Source organism: Ahaetulla prasina, chromosome 3 (assembly GCF_028640845.1).
Source record: "Ahaetulla prasina isolate Xishuangbanna chromosome 3, ASM2864084v1, whole genome shotgun sequence".
Lineage (NCBI taxonomy): Eukaryota > Metazoa > Chordata > Lepidosauria > Squamata > Colubridae > Ahaetulla > Ahaetulla prasina.
Genome location: NC_080541.1, coordinates 49677188 through 49700568, shown reverse-complemented (window position 1 = coordinate 49700568; position 23381 = coordinate 49677188). Strand labels below are relative to the sequence as shown.

Below are 23381 nucleotides of genomic sequence, written 5' to 3'. Positions count from 1 at the left end.
AGTTTGGGAAAAGGAAGCCTTTGCAGTGCGCTGGGCACTCCTCTCCTGGAGACACTTCCTTGAAGGGGGAAAAGAACCATTCGAGGTGTGGACCGACCACAAAAACCTCGAATACTTAAAAACCCCTCGAAAGCTTTCTCCCAAACAAGTTCGATGGGCTCAGTTTTTCAAACGGTTCCATTTCACCCTCAAATACATCCCCGGCGACCAAAATCTACTGGCTGACGCCCTATCTAGGAAACCACAATTTGACAGCCAACGCGAAGAGGTAATACATGCGATGATTCCCGATAGCGAACTGGCCAACCAAGCACTTACTCGACCGCGTTCACGCCGTAGTACTAACATCCCACCAAATAAACTACTAGCGGAATTAAAATCAGCACTCACTGACGATGCTTGGTTTAAAGAAAACTTGCCAGACCTCACCTTAAGGGATGGGATACCCTGGAAGGGAACCAAGATTTATGTACCCGTCGCTATGCGGCTGCCTATACTACAGAGAAGCCACGACTCTCGCCTAGGAGGTCACTTTGGATTTTTAAAGACTCTCCACTTGGCTAGAAGACAATTCTGGTGGCCAAAAATGAAATCAGATGTCGAAGACTATGTCCGGAGCTGTGCTACCTGCGCTACCATGAAGTCCAGACCAGGGAAACCCCCTGGACTCCTACAACCCGTAGCCGAACCCACCAGACCCTGGGAAGAGATTGCCATGGATTTTATTGTTGAACTCCCATCTAGTGGGGGAAATACAGTGATATGGACCGTAGTGGACTTGTTCTCTAAACAGGCCCATTTCACTGCGTGCAGCGGATTGCCATCAGTGAGAAAATTAGCAAAGCTCTTCGTCAAACACATCTACAGACTGCATGGAGTTCCTAAAAGGATAATATCCGACAGGGGTGTTCAATTCACAGCCAAGTTCTGGAGGGAGTGCCTACGGTCCATTGGGTCGTCTCAAGGACTTAGTTCTGGGTTCCATCCGGAGACCAATGGAGCGGCTGAAAAATTGAACTCAATGGTGGAACAATACATACGGTGTTATGTAAATTACCAACAAGAAAACTGGTCAGATTTGTTACCATTTGCAGAAGTCGCATATAATAATGCTGTACACAGCAGCACGGGGTTAACCCCTTTTCAAGTAACCACCGGCATGGACTTCGTTCCAATGCCTGAACTCCCTGTGCAACCCCCCACTTCCATTTCCCTAACGGACTGGATGAATTTGTTGAAAAAAGGTTGGGAAAATACAAAAAAGGCCTTAGCTGTGACAGCTCGGAATTACAAAGCCCAAGCTGACAAACACCGTTCCCTTCAACCCCCTTTTCGCATTGGAGATAAAGTCTTTTTATCTACCAAGTATCTGAGGTTGAGAATACCCAGCAGAAAATTCGGTCCAAAATTTTTGGGTCCTTTCCCCATTGTAAAAATTATTAATCCCGTTACCGTCCAACTCAAGCTCCCTCAAATGTTAGGGAAAATACACCCGGTATTCCATACCAGCTTATTAAAACCTGCTAGACAGTCTGGTCTGAGACCTCAACCTGCCGCTCCCCCACCACCCTTGATAATCCAAGGTGAAACCCACTATGAAATCAAGAAAATCCTTGACTCTAGACTATACAGAGGTCAATTACAATATTTAGTCCACTGGAAGGGATATCCATTATCTGAATCTACTTGGGTCAAAAGTTGGAAAGTAAATGCAGACAATTTGATTAAACAAATTCACAACACTTTCCCTGACAAACCTACAAAACCTCTTGGAGATGGGAGGGGGGGTAGAAGGGAAGTGTGGACCACTGACACTCTTCTTTATCAACTCTTTGTTTTCTTTCCTAGGATATAGATTCTTTTCCAAGGGGGGACGCCTGTCAGGCCTGGAAACCATATTAGACTTTAGGGTTCCAGACGCTGCCACATTTTTCCCCTGAGGGGAAGAAGGGGGGCTGAGGGGTATGGTAACATTCTTCAAGCGGTCAAGGTCGGATGGTGTTCACATCTGCAGGAAGAGTGGCAAGAAGATATTCGAATGAACTGGGAGAACGTGGGACCATGTGACCATCAAAGGGGTCAGTGGGGTGGGACTCTTGGGGTTTGTATAACTGGGAAAAGAATCCGGAAATTCAGTTTTGGAATTTCACTCATCGTGTGCCAGTTTCCTCATGCTAGTAAAGAGCTCTGAAAAACAATGGCTTCTGAGGTTTTTTTTATGCAGAAGAGGTTTTTCTGGAACCTTGACAACTTTCCAAAATGGTAAGCCCGATTTTTTCTCCATTTATTAAATATATTTCTTAAAATCCCCATCATATTTTTGATTTTAAACAATGTATTTCATCTTATTCCATTTTTACATTGAAACCTTTTAACTTAGTTAACATTCTACCTCTTATAGTCCTTAATTCCTAATTTCTTACTCTAACATCAATTATTTTATTTCATCATTTACTAACATTTCTATTTTATATCTTAATTTCAGTTATTTTCATAGTTAAACCAGATTACATTTCACATTACAACTGCTGATCCATTTTACAATAAACAATATACTTCATCTTGTTTACTTCTTACATATAATTTCTACTATTAACACAGTTCCTTTAAATCACCTAATAAATGGTTTATTTCCCTTACTTATCTTCATTATTCTTCCCCTTTTTATATTTTTTGCATCTTTTTCCCTGAATCCTTTCTCTTACCTTTCTCTTACCTTATCCTTTCTGCTACCCTCATAATTCTCACCCTGTTTTTACTCAGTCTTTTCCCATTTCCTTCTCTTCCCTTCTTTTTTGGGGAATATTCCCCCCACCTCCATTTTTTGTCACTATCAATCCCAGTATAATTATCTATATTTTTATCTTCAGTTATTTTCTCTTTAACATTGTGTTCTTGCTTCTCATTTATGTTCTTTTTCCTTTTTTGTGTATTCTAACCAGGCTTCTGCTTCTTTATTACCCTTAAATGCTTCACTCACATTTTTAAGCATCTCCATTAGTTCCTCATACTCCCAATGTTCCATATTGTCAATTCAAAAAAAAAATTAATTTATATTTAATTAAGTTTCAAGTCCATGTAGTATCTCTTTTTTTATTTCCAAATAATATACAGTTCAAATATTTATCTAGTCCATTCCAGTTTAAGGCTTTATTCTTTTTCACCTCCTTTCAAATCAAGACCCAGCTATTTAAAAATAAACAAATATTCCTTAAAATTTGTCACGGTAGTCAAGATCCTTGCTGTTCCTTCAATTTTCAAAGCAATTGTTGTATTGCTTCCTTTCCACCAGCAAATGTCTCTCTCCAATCCACAAATCCCAAGACAACAGAGTAGCATGTTTAAATCCACATAAAAATATTTTCTCTTCAATTTCTTTTCCTTTTATTGTTTTTAATTTCTCCAAATTCCATTTTAAATCCAACTGTAAAATTTTCTTTCTTGTGCTTCGATATTTTAGCTTCCTCTTTGTTCTTTCTTCCAATATCAAAACTATCGCAAATAATTCAAATCTTCATTAAAGAATGCTTTCCCTCAGTTTTCTTTTTCCTGTATTATTTTTAATTTTTCCAAATCCAATTTTAAAGTTCAGGTAGAAAGTTTTCTTTTTTGGGTTTTAGTCCTTTAACTTCCTCTTTGTTCTTCTTCCAATTAAAATTCCCAAGTGCCAATTAGCCACTTATTTCCACGCCGGGACCTCTTTTAAGCTTTTTAAAAAATTATTTTTACCTGTGAGTTGGCCAATCATTCACCCGGTAACAATACTCCATTCAAATATCACTCCTGCAGAAATCTTAGTCCAGTTGCCCCAGCTTCAGAATGGTCATTTTAATGGCCACCATCCTCACCGCTGGTTCAGAAAGCTGCCTCCGACTTTTTGAGGAACTTGCCTGATCCTCTTGGTTGTCTGAGGTGCTTCTCCTTCTTGACCGTCCCTCCAAGATGTTCTGGTCTGAAGACCCACCCAACAGCAGTTTGTTTGGCTGGATTTTCACAAGGCTTGTTGGAGCCCACTGTTTTCCAGCCAGTCTCGCCACAATGCTTCAAGTTATCTCCTCCAATCACCTTTTATACTTTCAATTACCAAAAAAGAAATTTGCAAAATAAATATGAAAAAAATAGCATCACTTCTAGTTTGGGTCTCCATATGTATTGTTGTTGATAGTAAAATGTAGACAGAGAAACAGAACAAATCATACATACATATACATATACACATACATACATATGAGGATTCTCACAAATGTATACGTTCTATTCTTTAAGATTTAGAATGGAGAATGCTAGTGATGCAGTGACATACTGTTTGGTGTAGTGGCTGGGTTTGCTACCCTAGACATCAGAATAGAGAGAGTTATAGCTCTCTCACACATGAAAAGCAGCTGGGTGACTTTGGGCCAGTCATTTTCTTTCAGACAACTCACTTGCCAGGTTGTTGTGCTAAAAAGTGAAGTTCTAGATATATTCAACACATTGAGTTGAGAAATATAAATAAGGCAAATAAAAATCTAATAATAAACCTGCAATGATCTCTTTAATGCCATCAAATCAACATTGTCTATTCCAAATGCTTGGATAAAAATGCCAGATCCAGTCTAAACATTTGGCTGACTGTGTAACCAATCATCATAATAATGACCTGATAATTTTTCAGAGTGCACCACAATCATAAATGCAGATAGCATTGACATGTTTCTCAATGCATGCACATATGTAATTGCTAATTTCTAAAAACCAGCAGAACATGTTAATTATATTCTTCTGAATGTTCACTGTTTATGAATGTTTATTTATATCCAATAAACACTGTTTATTGGATATAAATCATATCCAAGGTGTCCATACCCAAAATTTAACAAACAAACCAACTCACCTACAATTTTGAAATACACTCCGGAACTCAACATTAACAGAACAAAGCAGAATAGGTAGAAGTTGCATACATCAGCACATGAACACCAAAATTCAACAAAGCAATCAAACCAAATGAAATGAAGACATAAATGGAGAAAGAGTCTGATGAACATCCAGGCCCTGATCCATGAAGGGCTTAAGAGACGACAACCAGCACCTGACTAAAACTGGTAACCAACTGATAACTAGTATAGCTAATGAAGTAGAATCATCATATGATCACACTACAGTTGTAATTATTCATATAAAGACATTCTGGACCAGCTGTAATTTCTGAGTGGTCTGGCACCCAAATGCAGAATGTAATGTAGTAGTCCAAATGGGAAGTGACTAAGGGATGACTAACCACACGATCTGTTAGTCCTGAAAAGGATGTAATTAGCCAGAAGATAATCTGGACAAAAGCCATCCTTGTCACAATCACCATACCCTCTTCTATCAAGACTCATGAGTTTAGAAGATCCCCTAAATTGTGAAAAATGTTTTGTCACAGCAAGTGAACCATCAAAAATTAAAGATGGGAAATCCTTGTACATGACTAACTCTTGAATCCAAAGTCACTCAGCATTTCTAGGGATGAGCCTGTATCTATTGTACATGATAGCGGCAGGGCAGGTGGATGGGGCCAGTACTGGTCGGAACTACCGGTTCGCCCAAACTGATCTGAACCAGCAGCAGCCCACCGCTGGCTCTGGATCTGCAACATAACTACTTTCTCTATAACCCTACTCTTAAAAAAAAAAAAGCTTGGAGACTGCATGGAAGTTGCCCTTATTACTGGACCCAATTATTTTGCAGTAAGAGAACTGTATTAATCTATGTTGAAAAAAAATCTGGAATATGATAACACCTTTTCTAATTAACAGATTAATTAACAAATTTTATTCAAAGGCATAAAGAAATTGTGAGGAGCAGTGCATTACTTCTTTCAAGCAGGAGCAACTATTTCATCACTTAAGATGAACTCACCACCATTTCAATTCAACCAAGCTCTCTCAGGCATTATAACCAGCCAAGAGAAAGATAAATCTGTAGTGTCATGTGTGGGTATTATCTTGGGAAGTGGGAGCTAGGGAGGAGATGCTGCCTAGGGAATGATCAGATAAGAGCAGGATAGAAAGGAAGTCAGAAAAGAGTCTCCTAGCTTATCAGTCTCTAAAAGAGACTACAAGATCAATTTCAGCTTTCAAAAGAAAATGATCAGATGAGCTAATTCTACTTTTTATAAGTCTACATTAAGAGAATTTTGCTATGTCCTCTCTTATAGTATGGTTTCCTAGGCAGTATGTTTTCCCCATCCCCAAGGTCATTCCCATATGAACGAATGATTGGGATAAAATTTTCATACAAAAATGTTCATTTGAATCTTCTTCAGCTATATAATTATAATCTGCATAATTATATCCTCAAACATTTATAATGTCTTTGGGGTGTGCTACCATTCTATTCTTCTTGCTTCTACTGTTCTCCATACAATTTTCTTTCTATACTGTATACTATTTTCCTCCTCCACAGTCTCCTTTCCACATTGTTCTTATTTCTCTGCACCAACTATCATTTCTCTTTATTATCTCTCTATCTTGTCTGCACTTACAACTGTTCATTTAATTTCCTTAAAGGATTCCTAGTGCAGGTCTCAATCCATTTTTTTCTTCCTTCTCCTTCTTCTCCTTCTCCTTCTGCTGCTCCTGCTCCTTTTCTTTTCCTTTTCCTTTTCCTTTTTCAAATAACCCAGTCAAAAATCCAGATAGGATTCTTTAAGTTGCTGAAAATACTTGAAATAATGCTGCTCAAGTTTTCTGAATCATCAGTATGCTTTGTTTCAAGATCAAAATAAAATTCTTGGTATAAGGAAATATTCTTCTAAAATACAGAACTATCAAAATAGCTGTTTGGGGTGTCAAATGTTTTGAGCTCAGAGCATTTTCAGTAGTTCTGTTCTGTCAGGTTCAGATGAAAAAAATGTTCTGTTTCAGATTGACTGGCCTTTTTATAGGGTTTTATATACATCAAGAGAGCCAGTTTGTTGTAGTTCTTAAGGCATCATGCTAGAAACTGGGAGATCATGAGTTCTAGTACTGACAGATATGTGACTTTGAGCCAGTCAAAGCCCTAGAAAGTAGGCAATGACAAATGAAAAACCTTTCCAAGAAAATTGCAGAGACTTGTCCAGGCAATCTCGAAATACTTTACACAATTGAATAGGGAAAAATATGTGCATCAAAAGAGAAGGCAAATATTCAAGAAAAAAGGACAAGTGTGTCATAACAGTGCACAAATAGGCCCATTTTTCCTGTCCCCCTCCCCTATCCTCTAATATTCCTGCAAAAACTCACAGCCTGGTCGATATCCTATTTGATAGCTGAGATATGGCACCAAGAATTTCCATCTCTTTTATTATTATTCATTGTTATAAACAAAGAAGGAATGAAAATAAATATAAAGGTCAGAGTACAGAAAGAATTTTTGAAGAAAAACCACATCAAGTATGCTGCAATGTAACTATGAACAAAAATATTAGCAGCCCCTGCATGCTATCTCTTGCAAGGTCTGCTGGAGAACAAAGAGTATTGAAACATTTCATAGCAACTAAACTGAACTTAAAATGAAGGAAGAAAAAAGGGTATGATAAGTGGTGAAACTCACTCTGTCAATCTTCTCTTATTTTCCTGGAGCTGGTACGAATGTAGTGCTTTGAAGTATCAGACTTGGAATTCTTGTACAACTTCTTTTCAATTAAGGAGGCCTGAGTCAGTAACAGCTGCTACTGATTTTGTGCAAGATGGTATATAATCAAAAAAATCATAAAAATATGACAAGCATTAATGACTTAATGACTAAGGCTTATGACACCTTAATGACAAGGTGTGGTCTATTTTGGAATGAACTTCATAAACAAACACAGCAGGAAGGACAAATTATATAAGTTATTACTTTACAATAATATAATGCTATTGGAAGTTTACTTAAAAGGTTGCATGGAGTTGTGCAATGCTTTATATGGGTTCTCTGAAATTTAACTATTAACAGAATTAGGTATAATAGATTTGCAATTATTTGATTATGGGACAATCAGCTACAAATTCAAATACTCAAATATTCAAATATGGTTGGCATAAACTAGGTTTAGTCACATTTACTTGCATGTGTTTATATTTCTTTGGTTTACTCCTTTTCTGGACTTTGTTTAATCTACATAGCTCAAAAGGAAATAATGGTTTGTTAAGTATTTATGAGAAAGGGAAAAAATATGTCCCAAATCCTCAAACTCATCCGATTATGGTAAACAGTATGACTAAAAGATGATCGGCTGTTCTTTAGTTCCGCTTGAGTCCAATGCACTATTTCAGCTGTGTATCTAATGACTGGAATTTCTCAGGTGTTAATTACTTTGATGGTATTTCCATCACTGAGTTTGGATTTTAAGATAATCTTCACTCTCATGATATATTCACTTCTAACCTTCTTTTCTACTTCAATACTGTCGGCTTGAAGGAATCTCAGATAATTGTAGTGAGCGTCTTCATCTGACTCTTGATCTTATTTCGATAGGACATCTTGATTCCTTCAGTTTTCACTATTTTTCTCTTGTTGATGGTAAGCATGGCACATTTGTCTAGTCCAAACAGGTATCTTGGCTATATACTGCATACAGGCAGTTTTGATTATTCACGTAAAGGAGGCGTGATAGCCTGGCAGATGTTTTTGATATTTAACAGCCATGTCCTGACTTACTTGTTCTTTGTTGTTGATAGATGAATCAGTGCTGTGACAATTAATAGTAGTGACAGTAAGTCTCCTTGAAAGTTTTTTTTTTGATATTATCCTCTCCCAGTTTGTCACCACTGACCAGCAACTATGACTTCCATTATGCCATCAATCATTGCACAAAGTTTCTGATATTTCTACTGATTCCTGTTATTTCTAGGCACTTGATTATCAAATTATGTGCCAGGACAATATGTCCTCTTGTAATAAATCCAAGCTACATTCAAGTTAGTTTTTCTTTTTATTTATTTATTTATTTATTTATTTGCATTTATATCCCTTCCTTCTCCAAAGATTCAGGGCGGCTTACACTATGTCAAGCAATAGTCTTCATCCATTTGTATATTATATACAAAGTCAACTTATTGCCCCAACAATCTGGGTCTTCATTTTACCTACCTTATAAAGGATGGAAGGCTGAGTCAACCTTGGGCCTGGTGGGGCTTGAACCTGCAGTAATTGCAAGCAGCTGCTGTTAATAATAGACTGTCTTAGCAGTCTGAGCCACTCAAGGACCCTAGCTGTCTTGCAATTTTCCAAAACCATCTTGTCACTGAAGAGCTGATCTTTTATTTTTTTGCTATTCGGGCAGTTTCCTTTCTGCTCATGTGGAAAGAGTTTGTTTTCAACTAGATGCTGTTGAGCTGCATCAGTTATCACACCAGTTAATTTGAAAGTTGTGGGTAAGCAGATAATTGGACCATAGTTGCCTGATGCTTCCTCTTTTGTTGGTTATTTCATTATTAGGTAGGTTTTATCGGAGGTTAACTAGTCTTCGGGTTTCATTTTCTATATTGGCAACGAGTGAGCATAGAATAATCACACATTACAACTAAAAACCATGCAGTTCATCTTTACCTGGAATTGACCAATTCTTGATTTTCCTTGCCCTTTTTTCCTCTAATTCTGTGTCACAGTGCACATAGTGTGACTATTCTGAAACAATCCAGGAGCAAAATACAGTAACAGAGGTTTGTCTTTCAAATAGTGGTTTATCTACAAGGAATATATACATACACATACTAAGCAAAGTCAATCATCAACTGTAGCACAGAAGCACAAATTGAAAGACACCCTTACAGGGCGTCTCTTATGCATACAGCCACTTAAAGTCGTATCAGCCCAAAAACCTTGCTGATTCATTCCCTGCCTTATATCATTGTAGCAGCTGGTCAGCTTTTAAAGTATTTCCCTGATATTCTGCTATTATTACATTTTTTTCTCATTTCAGCTTCTTTTTTTATTCTTCTCTACCTCCTTTATCAAAGTTGTATTTTGAGAAGCTTTCCCATAACTATGCTTTGTCTTTACTCCCTTCCTGAAATCTGAAAACCATTAAGAGAAGTCTGCAGTGCTCTTTCTTTGTCAGGAGTTGATTACAGCCCATCCATTGATAGATTGGTAGAAACATTTTTGATTAGAGTGAATTGGAGATTCTACTTCTAGTGTGCAATTCAAGCTTCATATCTGTTGATCTTCTTGGCTATAGCTATTATTTACTGCTTTATTATTTTTCAGTGCTTCCTTCTTTTCTTTTTTTCTAGATGATATTTTTTAATCAAGTATTCTTTGGTCTTCTTTTCTTCAGCTTCTTTTCTTTCATCTATTCTAACTTGCTTGAATCTGAACTTAGCATGTTGATCTGATCATCCAATCTGATCTTCTATTCTGCTGCTACACAGTTCAGCTTTTTTCCCCTTCGTTGTTGATTTTGCATCCAAGGTATTCAGTTAAACTGCAGTCTTGCTATACATTAGTTGGTTTGTTTCTTATAGTGAGCTGGTGCTTACATTTGATATTACAGGATTGGCATCTGTTAATACTTACACTAGCTGTTTCTTTGGAACAGGCAATAGGCTGCATGCAGGCAACCTTAATCTATTGATATGTGTGCTTTTCTAGATATTCAGTTATTCTTTGTTTCAATAACTTTTTAGTTGGAGGGTTTTGTTCTTTCTGAAGAGAAGGCAGAGGAGAGGGTGTCTAGTTTGGGAATGAAAACAATGTAATAAATATACTGACCTCTTTTGTTTGATTTGCCTCTATAGTCTGAGCTACTTTTGGCAAGGCTTTGATTTCTTTGCCCTGAATAGACCTTTGCAGAGTTGCTGTTTTTTCCAATTCTGCTTTTGTGAATTTATTCTTTATTAACATTGATTTGCTTGCCTCTGTTCTGTTATTCCTAGTTCTGGATGATAATCTTTCTAGAATTGATGCATTTTTTTTCAGATATCCTTTTCTTGTTAGACTTGATAAGTAATAACATATCATTATTTCTTTGTTTTCAGTCTTTCTATATTTGCAACAGGTGAATAACTTTTCTGTCATTAGTCTTGCAGCTACTGTTGCTGGTTTCTCAATCACCATCCCTTAGTCTCCTAATCCATTTGTCACTAGAACTCCAAGCCTAGTGCAATCCTTGTTTACCTGGGCACCAATCTAGTACAGATTTCTGTAAAATACATCTCACCATACTGGTAATGGGAATCCATTCTTCTTTTGGCTTCTCCAATACTGAGACTTGTCGAGTATGGTTGAATCTCTGGTATAGTTCTCATCTTCAGAGTCCTTCCAGGTAAACCAGATTAAGAAACAGACACTGTTAGGGATTCCAGGAATGTGACTTTATTATTGTAAGGTACAATAACCTGTAACCTTGAAAGCCTGTCTAATTTTCTGCCTAACCCATCTAATGCTGATCAAAATCAGTGTGGATTAATTTAAGTTTCTTTCTTATATTTCCTACAATTTCTATACCTTCCCTCCTTATCATCTCTCTGAATTATTTTATGTATTCTGGTGATGCATTGTTAATTGTCTGATCATTGTACGGTGTTGTTTTTTGAAGGAGGAGAGCTATTCTACCCTTAAATTAACCAGATTAACAGGCCTCAAATCCTGGAAACGGACACTGCTCTTTATAATATATATCCCAGGTATCAATTACCGTATTTTTCAAAGTATAAGACACAACTTAGTTTTTGGGGAGGAAAATAGGAAAAAAGCTGATTGGTGGGTGGATTGGCCTCCCGGAACACCCGCAATCAGCTGTTCCCAGAGATAAATTTTAGCAACAGGTTTATTGATTGTGAGCTCTGTGCCTGTTTCAGAGGCCTTTTTTTCTGAAGCTCTGTTTGGAGCTTTGTTTTTTTCAGAAGCTTCGTTTCAGAAGCTTTTCAGCCTCTGAAACCTATGTTTGAGAGGCTGGACAGGGCTACATTTGGCATATAAGAAACACCCAAAGTTACACCCTCTTTTTTTGGGGAAAGGTACATCTTATATTCTGAAAAATACGGTACCCAAAATATTTTTTTTTTAAAAAAACAGATCATTCAAGAGTTTGCCAACATTCTAATGCAAACATATTGAATCTGATAATCAAGGATCAAATGTTCAGCTAGCTCAATTTTCAACCAAAATCACAAATTATCTCCCTGGGCAGCGCTTATTTCCTTATATATTGGGCAAATGTTTTATTATCATTTATCTGAAAATATATTCCCTGTCTTCAAAGATATCAGTGGTTGATTTTATTTTATTGAGGTTATAATTAACCAACATTTTAGGGCTGTTTATTAAAAGAAATCTCTTTAATGTTTCAGTCACTTATATATTTTAAAAATCAAGAAAATTTCAAATAAAAACAGTTTCCATTTATATAGCTAGACTAGATTTTGTTTTTAAAAAGAATGTTTGCCCACTTTATTATATTATATTATATTATATTATATTATATTATATTATATTATATTATTATATTATATTATAACTATATTAATATAAAGTGGGCAAACACTTATATTAATCTATACCATGCTTAATAATACTTAACATCAACTCAATGAAGAATGCTATGATCAAATGCTGTTACAGTTTTTTCTTGTGAAGAAGCCTCAAGCCTCAACATATAAACTACAGCTGTAGACATAAAGATCTCTTTCAAACAAATTTGGTAAGCAAAGATTTTCTTTTGAAGAAAATATCAAATATGCAGTATTATGAAATAGGGCTATTTAGATCCTCCTGCCTGTGCTGAGTCTGCATTCTCAGGTTTAGTTGTTAATACTTCAAGATTATTATTATTATTACTTAATTATGATCTTCAAATACACACACACACACACACACATTTCTGCAGGAGCTCAATGGTTCACAACGGACCATCCTTTATGTTACCTTCACAAAAGCCCTGTGAGGAAAGTTGTGCTGAAAAGGAATAATCACCCCAAAGCTATCCAATGAATTTCTACAGCTAAAAGACTTCCCAGGATCTTCCAGTCTGTTTTCAGTAATTAATAGCCTGCTGCTTTAAAATTCTTATAATTCAAATATCATTGTACTACAAAATAATGTTGCACTACAAATATATCATTTTTGGTGTTACTGCTGTTGCTTTGCAATGAAATTCATATGTTTTTATAACACTTCATGAATTGGTATACAAATAGATTTAATAGGTAATTAATGATAGTAGAAGTAGAAGCTATTGTTATTGTTGTTGTTGTTGTTGTTCTTGCCTAGTAATTTCTATGATCGAATGCACAATCATTCACCAAGATTGTAAGTAACTCCTTGGAACTTTTGTAAACTTCCAGCCATCTTGCCCTCTACCAGCCTTTTTTCCCCATTGCCTTCTATTTTTTCAATCAGAGAATTGTCCATTGTCTTATTTCTGCATTATGTTTCCAAAATATGTCACTTTTAGCTTCATTTTAGAGTTTCCAGTGAGTGTTCTGACTTTATTCCATCTTCTTACCCAAGGTACTCAATAATTTTCTATAGCACCGCTAAAGAAAATAATTATAATTAATCATGGTCCCAATTCAGATATAAGTAAATGCCATGGAGACTAGTGGAAATAATTCCAAAGAATTAGCCATGGAGTACTTATGCATATTTTACTGTGACCTCCATTCCATTGCATACTCCTAAATCCATGAAAGCCATCCATTAAGCTAAAAGACTCAAGAGACCTTCTCCACAATTTATTAGTAAAGTTTCTTTTGTTCTTTAAGGGTGATCGAAAAACATGAACAGGAAGCAAATAATCTGATTTCAGTTTCACTATAGAAGCAAACAAAATATTTTAAAAGTTATAAGAAAGAGAGAGAGAAAACAATGTTATCCAAAAAGTAGGGATGAAAAGAATAGAGGAAAATATATGCCTGTAAATATTGATGGAGTGAGGTGGAGTGGAAAGGGAAGAAAAGAGAATGGAGAAACACAGTAGGTTGGAGACAACATGGGAACTGAGCATCCAGGATAGGGGGATAAATGGTTTTTTTTCTTGAATATTTATCTCTTTGCAATCCAGAGAAATCTAACAGTCTCTATTATGCACCATGTTTGATTCAGTGGTGTGTTTCACATTATGTTACTACCGGTTTGCCCTGGGCTGCACATGCTCACTTCGTGCATGCGCATGCCCAGTTTGAGCACACACCTGCCTTCGCACATGCGCTTTGTGAACGCACCTTCCTCGCATGTGCCCGGCCTCAAAACTGTGCCTAGATAGGACGGCATAGAGCTGGGGTGGGTAGATGGGCCTACCCATGATTTCTGCTACCGGCTCTGGTGAACCAGTCTGTACCGGCTGAATACCACCTGTGGTTTGACTCCCAGACATCTACAGGTCTTTTCTAGATCTATCAGATCTTATAGGGAACGCTCCCAATAGTTCCTTTACCTTGGAATGCCCTCTTATTTGGAGATCAGATTTAATTCCCTCCTTACTGACTGACCTTTAGGAAGCTAATTATTCTGGACAACCTTTTTCATGATTTTGCTGACTTAATTTCCTACGGTACTTTTACTATTTCATTCTCTTTTATTTATTGTCATTTTTATTGGTATTCTACAGAATTAAGCTATTGTATCATTGTATTTAGTATAGGTCACCTGAATACACCAATATATAGAACTAATAAATAAATATGTAAAATGATTTGTTTTTGTAAGTTAAGATCATTTATCAATATTTAAGCCATTCCATGATAATACATTTCATATTATTCTTGGGAAATGTTGTCAAGAAGGTATTAGGTAATATTTGAATTGTGTTCTGAATCAAAGTCACTATCTAGATCCATTTTATTCAGGTTAATATGCTCAGGCAAGAACTGGAAATGCCACCTCTTTGCACAAATTAGATGGGATAGGGTACCTTTTATGGTCCTATTGTGCCTTTTGTTGGCGTTCAATATCATTATCCATAATATCCTTTAACCCTCTCTGTCATGAACAGAGTATAGGTATGGTTTTAAGAGCAACTATCAATCATCTAGATAAATATCATTCTCAAGAGAATCAAGGTTATTTGGAGACGACTTCCGGTATCCAGCGGCAACGGACGTCTGGAAGGCTTCTCCTGCCTCCAGCGCCCGAATCCGGCCGCCGCCGAGGCCCTCAGGGGCCAGGTGTTCCGAAAAGGACACCTGCCGCACGGACGGCTCGCCAGGGGTCTCCCAGCCGACATACAGGACTGTGGGGACCGATGCTGGCGCCCTAGGCTCGGCGGGGTTCGAGGCCACAGGCCGCCATTATTTTGGTCGCCGCTTGCCGCTGTGCCCGGTGACACGGGGGCATTGGATTTATACCTGCAGCAGCCTGGTGGTGAACAGGGCACGGAGAAGAATTGAGGAGGAGAAGGGAAGGGAATATCGGTAAACGTGAGTGGACTGCTCCGGAGTGCGGGGGGGTTTTTTCTCCCCTGCGGTTGGAAGGAGCACGAGTTATTCTGGAGAGAGGAGAACTTAAAATAAGAAGATTACCGGTTTTGTGGAGCTCTGGAGAGAAGAGGTGATGGAGAAATTTAGGAGGGAAGGTTTGAGGCCCCTCCTTCTGGGGAACAGTGGTGGCGCCCAGCTTCCGCCTTCACTATGAGAATTTTGATGACATCACTTCCTTCGGCTTCCTGGTTGACTAACTGTACTCTGGACTCGTTGCTCCTGTGAGTGCCCCTGGTGGATCCGGAGGAAATTACAAGGATACTGTGCCTGCCTGAGGATTTTGTATTTTTTTTCCTTAATGGCAAAAGGTCAGAGACCAACTGCTGGAGAGATGGAGAGAATTTTGGAAAAGTTATCTAATATGGACAAGAAATTGATGAAATAAGAGCAGAAATTGTGACTATCCAAAAGGATTTAAAGGATACTCAACAAGTTTCAGCAGAAAACAAGCAGAAAGTGGAAGGTTTGAGGGTGAGATGCGGCAGTGCAGAAAAGAGAGGAGACGACAGGCAATGCTGTGCTTGACCACAGATGGATAAAATGTCTTATTTCCTTAGGTTTCAAAATTTGGAAGAAGTGGACCAAGAAGACTTGAGAGATGTTGTGACTAAATTGTTGGGAGAATTTCTTGGGAGAGGTGTTGATTTCATGAATTGGGATGTGGATCGAGTTTATAGAGTTAATTCGCAATATGCACGCACGCATGCAGTTCCCAGAGAGGTTCATGTCAAATTTGTGAGAAGAGAGACGAGATGAAATTTTAGAAAACATAGGAGTGGGGCACTGATTTACAGGGGCAGGGAGATAGCCATTCTGAGGCAGATTCCCAGACAGGTACGTGAAAAAAGAAAGAAATATTATTTTTTGTCAAGCAAATTGTACCAGAAGGGAGTGGGCTTCAGATGGCTGATGCCAGAGGGATTGATGATTTTCCGGGAGGGCATTACGAAAAAATCAGTACAATTATGGAGGCTACGGCCTATGTGGAGGAACACAAAGCCTTCCTGGAATCAGATGACCCAGGAATTGAAGAAGGGAGGTTATAGATCATGGGGCTGAGCGGCTGCCGCTGTTATGCCCTGAGTTGGGTCAGGCTGAACCCAGAGTTCTGAGATCCAAAACTAGGAAGTGATAAAGATATTTGGGATTGTGTTGGTTTTCCTTATTCTCTTTTGTACGATATTCTGTTTATTCTTGACTCTTCTTTATTACGTATTTAAAATTTGCAAACTTAGCTACTTCGTGTCACCTGCTTGCCTTATGGCTGTTGTATGTGTTAAAAAATTTGAGTAAAATTCTTATTTTAGATAAGAAAAATGAAAATTTACCATACCTGATATGTATTTGTATAAACCTTTTTTGACTAATAAAAACTTTTTGAATAAAAAAAAAAAAGAGAATCAAGGTTATTTGTCATTCAGCCAGATCTTGTAAGCCGCTTCATAGTGCTTTACAGCCCACTCTTAGCAGTTTACAGAGTCAACATATTGCCTCCAACAATCTGGGTCCTCATTTTACAAACCTTGGAAGGATGGGAGGCTGAGTCAACCTTAAATAATTCTTGCATTAGCTAGGAAGATACAAAGGCCAAGTGGGAATGAATTAAACCTAGAAAACATGCAAACTGCTAACTATTTCCTTGTAATTAAGAGCTGAAAATTCTGCCTCACTTAAGAAACACAGTCCACCTGCTGTGAAGTGAAGTGAAGTGATGACAGAAGGGAAAGGGGGGCATGATTGAAACCATTAAACATATTAAGGGTGTAACTAAGATTCTACAAGGCAGTATTTTCAATATTAAGCAAAAATCAAAGAAACGGGAACATAACCTCAAACTGACAGGAGGGAATTTCAGAAGTAATGTATTACTTCACAGAAAGAGTAGTGGAAGCTTCAAACCATCTTCCAGGTAGAGGGTCAATCAACAGTAACTGAGTTTAAAACATATATCCTCCATAAATAAAAAATAAAAAATAAAAAGAAATAAATATAAATATAATAATTAAAATATAACAAACAAAAACAAACTCAAAGAGCAGCCTTGGTGGACCACTAAATCTTTTTTCTGCCATCACTTTCCTATGTTTCTAACTATACAACCCAAACTGTCAACAGCAATAGCTCCCTGCTATTTTGTTTTGTTTTGTTTTCGGTTCCATCAGATTTTTAATTATCTTCCACATGTGAGGAATCTGCCAGAATTCTACTAATTCTTTTACTTTACATATTGTTAAGAATATTTTTGGAAGCTTGAGTTGAGTCCTTTGGAGACCTACCGTGATCAAACACTAAATAATCCTTTTTTAGATTAAGGGCATTTGGGAGAAGGGGATCGACATATGAATTGTCATTCTTGATGTCAGATGCAACAAAATTTAGACTGCTCAGAGCAGTCAGAAAAGTCAGTTTTATTTCCAGGACACCATACCGATTGTGTGGCACATGTATAAATGCAAGAGATCAGTGCCTTGAAGTAACAGATTAATTCGTTATTTATAAAACTATCAAAGTTCTGCTGGGAAAGAGATACGGTTTGGAAGGACGGTAGCATCTTTTACATCCAGGTTACTCCTGTTCAGCAGTTCGTAAGTACCTAAGAAATGACTGATTTCAAAAGAACTCTTTTAAAATGCAAAACTGCATCCTGAACTTCTGAAAATGCTTCCAACGGGCAGTTTTGTTTTTGTTTTTTATACAGTTTTCTCAAGGCTAAAAAAATAATTGAACAGAATATCCTTTCAATGATTTAACGGTATAAGATTTAAGACCAGATCAATCCCCAAAGCCATCTAAAACCCATGTGCGGGTTACCTGCGGCTTTTCAAGTCCTTCTTCTCACTCCCATCAATTCTGGCCAACGGGATCAATGACCATCACTGATAAACCTTGCAGTTTGACATGAGACCCGCAGCTCCGCACCCCCAAGCCCAATCTTTGGGCGTTAAAACAAAGCGAGATATTTTAAGTAGCGCAAACTCAAAAGACATTTTGGTCCAAGGACCTGGGGACCCGGGGAGATCAGACTCCAAATGGGCCACAAGAGAAAGGGCCAAAAGGAAGGGCAAAGAGGGAGGAGGGTACGGAGTTTCGCGTTTCTTACCTGAATGTCTGGAAGCGGCTAAGAACCTGGGCGCTCGCTCCCTGGAGGTCGAGGAAGAGCTGACTTTAGCTTCGCGATCCAGAGCTGCCGAGGAATAATGGGCGCCGCCGTTGGTGAAGCGCCGAACTATGACCCGCTCCGCCTTGAAGGGCTGAGACGAGGCTGCCTGGAAGCTGCTGCTGTCCACCAGAGCTTTGAGCAGCAAGTCGAGCAGCGTTTTTCGATCCCCCGCGGGCCCTTGGAGACCTCTGCTTTTGGTTTGGAAGGCGGCGCCGCTACTGCTTTCCAAGCGGGACGTCCGAGCCGAAGTGAGGACTAGAAAGAAGACCAGGGCAGACAGCACGTGGCGACGGCGACATTTCGTAGCCCCGGGCATCTCTCGGTCGCCTGGGAGGAGAAAAGAACCAATAACCCGGCGGTTAGCTTCTCTCCCTGTCCATCCGGAGAGCTTTCCTCATGGTGCGAGGGGGCGGAGGGGGGGTCAGGCGGGGCCCGCCGGCCGGGGGCGATCTGAAGAGGTCACCCACGGCTACGGGACAGCATGAGATCAGTTGTAGTAGCGCCTCCTGCTTTGGCTGCTCCCGGAGGGGCAAAAGACACGTGACTCTGCTGGGGCGCGCGCACAGTTTGGTCAGGGAGACCGCTGTCACTCCCGCAGCTACAAGTGTTCGCTTCGCCCGACCCCGGCCGAAGAAATAGTCCCTTGGTGGGGGAGGGAGGAGGAGGGAACGGGACGAAAGGGGGCTCGCGAATCGCCAGTCGGGCTGGAGCTTCCTTAGAGCCCGTTCCCTGGGACCGACCGCGCAGGCGATTGGGAAGGGAGGCACTTCTTTGACTGAACAGTCCCGCCAGGACGACCCCGCCCATCGGGCAGCCGCGGCAGCTTTGCTCTTCAATCTCAGGCGGCTATATAACTTAATATCCAAAAGATTGTGAGAAAAGGACAGTTCGCGAGGCGTCGCGTAGTCAGATCTAAGGGACGCGTGGCGAGAAAGTACTCCGGGGAAGCGGGAGGTGAATGGCTGCCAAAGAGTCCCTGAAACTTTTAGGCGCTGGAAAGATTTATTTTCCGGCGGAGCTCGGCTGGTGAGACGGAGAAGCGGATCGACAGTGCCTCTTCCTCATGAGACCAAAAGGATGATCAGGAGGATCTGACCTACAGATTCCCTCAGGAACACGCAGTTGATTAGATAATACAAAGCAGTTGAAATAATTGGAGGGACTGAGATGTTGTTTCTCCCTCTTATGGTAAAATTCTTCTTCGTACTGACAAACTGCCACTTCAGAAATACTTCTAGGAACTGAAAACCATTTGCTTTCCCTTCCGTTTTTCAGATCAATTAATAAAATAACAAGATTAACGGTGTTTCCCCTGATAATTTCACAGCCCTTACGGATACCTGTCCCGGTACAAACTCTCACGATCTGTTCTTGTTCAATGCTTGTGGCAACTCCTGTTTGGAATAGCACATAAAAACCATTTCCGTGGGTTGAAGCTCACCGATTCAGTCTTCAATAGCCTTAAGTAAGTTAATAGCCTCCAGCTCCAGACAAAAGGGAGCTGAAAATTCATTCAGTTAACTCCGAATCTCTCGCAAGGAGTTTTCTCTACTTTTAAAGTACTAAGGAAGATGGGGAAATCTCCTCCCTGAGTCCCAGTATTGGAAATGGCGGACAGGTGTGGATTCTCTGGGAACAGACGGAGTTCTCCCGGGAAAGTAGCATCCCTAAAATAAAGATGAAACAAATCCCCCACCCCTTTAACCCCGTTAAAGGCTTGCCTAGTATTAGCAAAACATTTCTAACCCTTTTCTTATATAGGGCATGGAAAGAAAAAATAAAGTGTTACCTGCCCACGTTGCCTCTTGGTGCAGGAATCTTCTTCCCCCACTAAAGATTTGTCAGCCTCTGGGAGACGGCGGGCGGCAACAGCCATAGACCTGGTTTATATACCGTAGTTTCCTCGCCGCCTGTCCGTTAGAGTGCTATCGACTTTAGGTGGGTGGCAGGCAGGCAGGCAAGGAAACTTTCTCTTAATCATTCTTCCTTGGCTCAACGAGGGTCTTTTTTCTTCCCTGACAAACTTCTTCCGTCCCACTTGTCCCCCCTGAGAAGCCAGTTCAGAGCCATCAACTGGGATGACTCTTACCTACTTGTGAAATTAAATTGTCACGCAGATTAGGAGATGTTTCAGACTCCTTGGTCCAAGTAGTTGTTGTTTTTTTCTTTCATTTTCCCCTCCATTTTGTTTTCTTTTTTTTTTTAGCTGGACTTTCTGGTACAGATATAATTGGAAGGTAGGGACAGAACTAAAATAAAGTCTCAGGAATACAAAGAAAGTGGCCTCTGCCACCCCAAAAGAAGAGCCCTTTGTGCACACATTTCTCACAGTTGACCTAAGCTTAGAGAAGATGACAATGTGGGTTTAAATAAAAGAAACAGGAACAGTCCATTAGAAGTTCAGATGCATGATGACTTCTCTAATAGACAATGAGAGCCTTTGGTTTTTAAGGGTTTTATTTTGTTATATTTAACAAAGTATGTAGAAGGAAAGCAAAATATGTGTGAATAAAAACAATATGACATTATATACTATACAAAATGGAAAACAGGAATAACTTTTTCATTACATCACTACAATAAGACAGTACTGTAGACTGGAGAGTGAGAAAATAATAAGGTTCTTCAGAAAAAGAAATATGGGCTGCTCTTGAAAAGGTGAGAGGCTATCAAGAAATTCCAGGGCTACAGACCAATAGCCTTGAAGCAATTTGTATAATATGGATATGTCCATGAAGTCATCAGGTGCTGAGCTCAACTCAAAAGTGTCTTTCTTTTTACTGATCCTTTTAAACCAAGTCTTGGCATGTCAACTTTGGAAAGTCTCATTTAACTGAGTAAAAATTAGTGAAAAGGTTAAGAGCTTTAACACACATACACTTTTTGCTTTCCCCTTAACTATACTGAAAACTGCTCCTGTAAACTTTTTTTTCAATGTGATTTGTTTAAACAGGATGTGGGAACACTCTCTGAAAACAACATTCCAGTAAGTCCTTAGAAATGTAATAATTTTTATACACAAAAATATTGGAATAGGTCAGTTTCCTATCTGTAACTTAGCATCACCCAGCCATAAAGGACTCGATATAAAGTCTGACTTCATTCTTGAAGCATTGGTCTAACAATGCAAAATGACTGCAGATCCTATAAATATATAGCGAGGATCCTGCACTTCCTCCAATATAATTTTTATTATTGTGTTATGGGTATGGGTATTTTCCATCACAAATTCTAGCAGCAAGGCAAATTTGCTAACTTGGATCTTGTCTGTTAAGTAAATCTTGTCTTCCAAGGTTGGGTAAACAGGCACAAAACGTCCTGCATACATATAAAGAGTTCCAAGTATATCAGAATTCTTACATGTCCCAACAATTGGTTGTGTGGGTATGAGTGCAATCATTCTGACGCATAATCAAAAGGGATACTGGACTCTGATCAGCATTGAAGCTTACAAAATCGTACATCTGGAAAAGTAATACAAGGAAGCTCTAAGCTCTTAGTATTAGTTATAGAATGGTTGACAGGATGGATTACAGGTGCAAGCAATGATGCAGCAGAGACTGGAAGTGAGGTTGAAGAATTCCATTTCTTCATAACTGTGTTATGAATATGATTGATCAGGCAATATCAATACCCTGCAAAACCCAATTAGAAATGACCCTTTCACATAGTACAGACAATCAATACCAGTCTGAGAAAAACTGATTAACAAGCTTATATCAAGTTTATCCTATCAATTGCCAGCTATATGGATTGAACTGTTACTAATGAGACTCTAAGCCATCATATCCAGGTAAATTGGGACTACGACTCCTCGAATTTATAGTTAATCTTTACTCAGAATCACTTCTAATAATTAAAAGTATGTTATCTAAAACTAAACACAGAAAAAGACAAAACTTGTTAAATTTGAAGTTGAGAAGTAAGATTAATCTTTCTTTGTAAGGAGAAAAGTGAACCCTGCATATGTATGTATTTCAATAAATTCATTCTAAATATTGAAAACATTCTATTAGATGCTAGTAAGCTTTAAAATAATGGAATGTTAGTGGAGGGAAGCAACTTTTTTCAACAAAAAGCTATTGTTCTGCAAAATAGCAAAGTACAGTTATGTGTTTAATATTGTAGTTATATATAATATTTTGGAGAGAAAGGATACCAACAGCCTACTTTCACTGTGTTGAGTTGCAACTTTACTGAATATGTTAAATAATCTTTTTTTTTTTTTTTTTTTTTTATTAAAATAGTTTTACAACAATTAAATTTTTCCCCCCTCCCCCCCTCCCTCCTAAACCCCCCTCCCCCCCCCGGACTTCCCGGAGCAAACACAAGGTATAGTTCCTTAAACAAAACATTCATACATTAAATTTTTAAAATCTAACACAATTATAGTCTTTCTCTCTCACATAACCTGACTTCTTCCATTAAAATCAAAAATAACATCCTTCATTCAAAAGCAATCCGAAATTTCTTAATCTGATATCTATTTTGAATATAATCAATCCAGTTCTTCCATTCATTTAAATATTTTTCTTGAGTACTGTCTTTCAAGAAGGCTGAGATTTTAGCCATCTCAGCCAAATTGGAAACTTTCAATATCCATTCTTCTATTGTGGGTAATTCTTTTTTCTTCCAATATTGTCCAATCAACAGTCGTGCTGCTGTTATTAAGTTCAAAATCAACTTAGTCTCAATCACTGTACAGTCCGTTGTTATTCCCAAAAGGAAAAATTGCGGTAGGAACTTTATCTTCTTCTTCAAAACATTCTGCATAATCCACCAGATTCTTATCCAAAAAGACTTAATTTTCT

General features: G+C 38.6%; 1 protein-coding gene across 4 annotated transcripts in view; it reads right to left on the bottom strand.

The window, feature by feature from the left end:
• Window positions 1-20512, bottom strand: part of ALKAL1 (ALK and LTK ligand 1) — a 43779-nt gene extending 23267 nt beyond the window's left edge. For 2 of the 4 annotated variants that reach the window (XM_058176792.1, XM_058176790.1), the window contains exon 1: window positions 18511-19338. In XM_058176792.1, coding sequence (XP_058032775.1) covers window positions 18511-18886 — 376 coding nt within the window. In that variant the 5' untranslated portion in view covers window positions 18887-19338. Of the gene's footprint in view, window positions 1-18510; window positions 19339-20359 lie in introns of those variants that run through there. The other 2 variants (XM_058176789.1, XM_058176788.1) reach the window with 2 other exon arrangements.
• Window positions 20513-23381: the final 2869 nt, after the last annotated feature.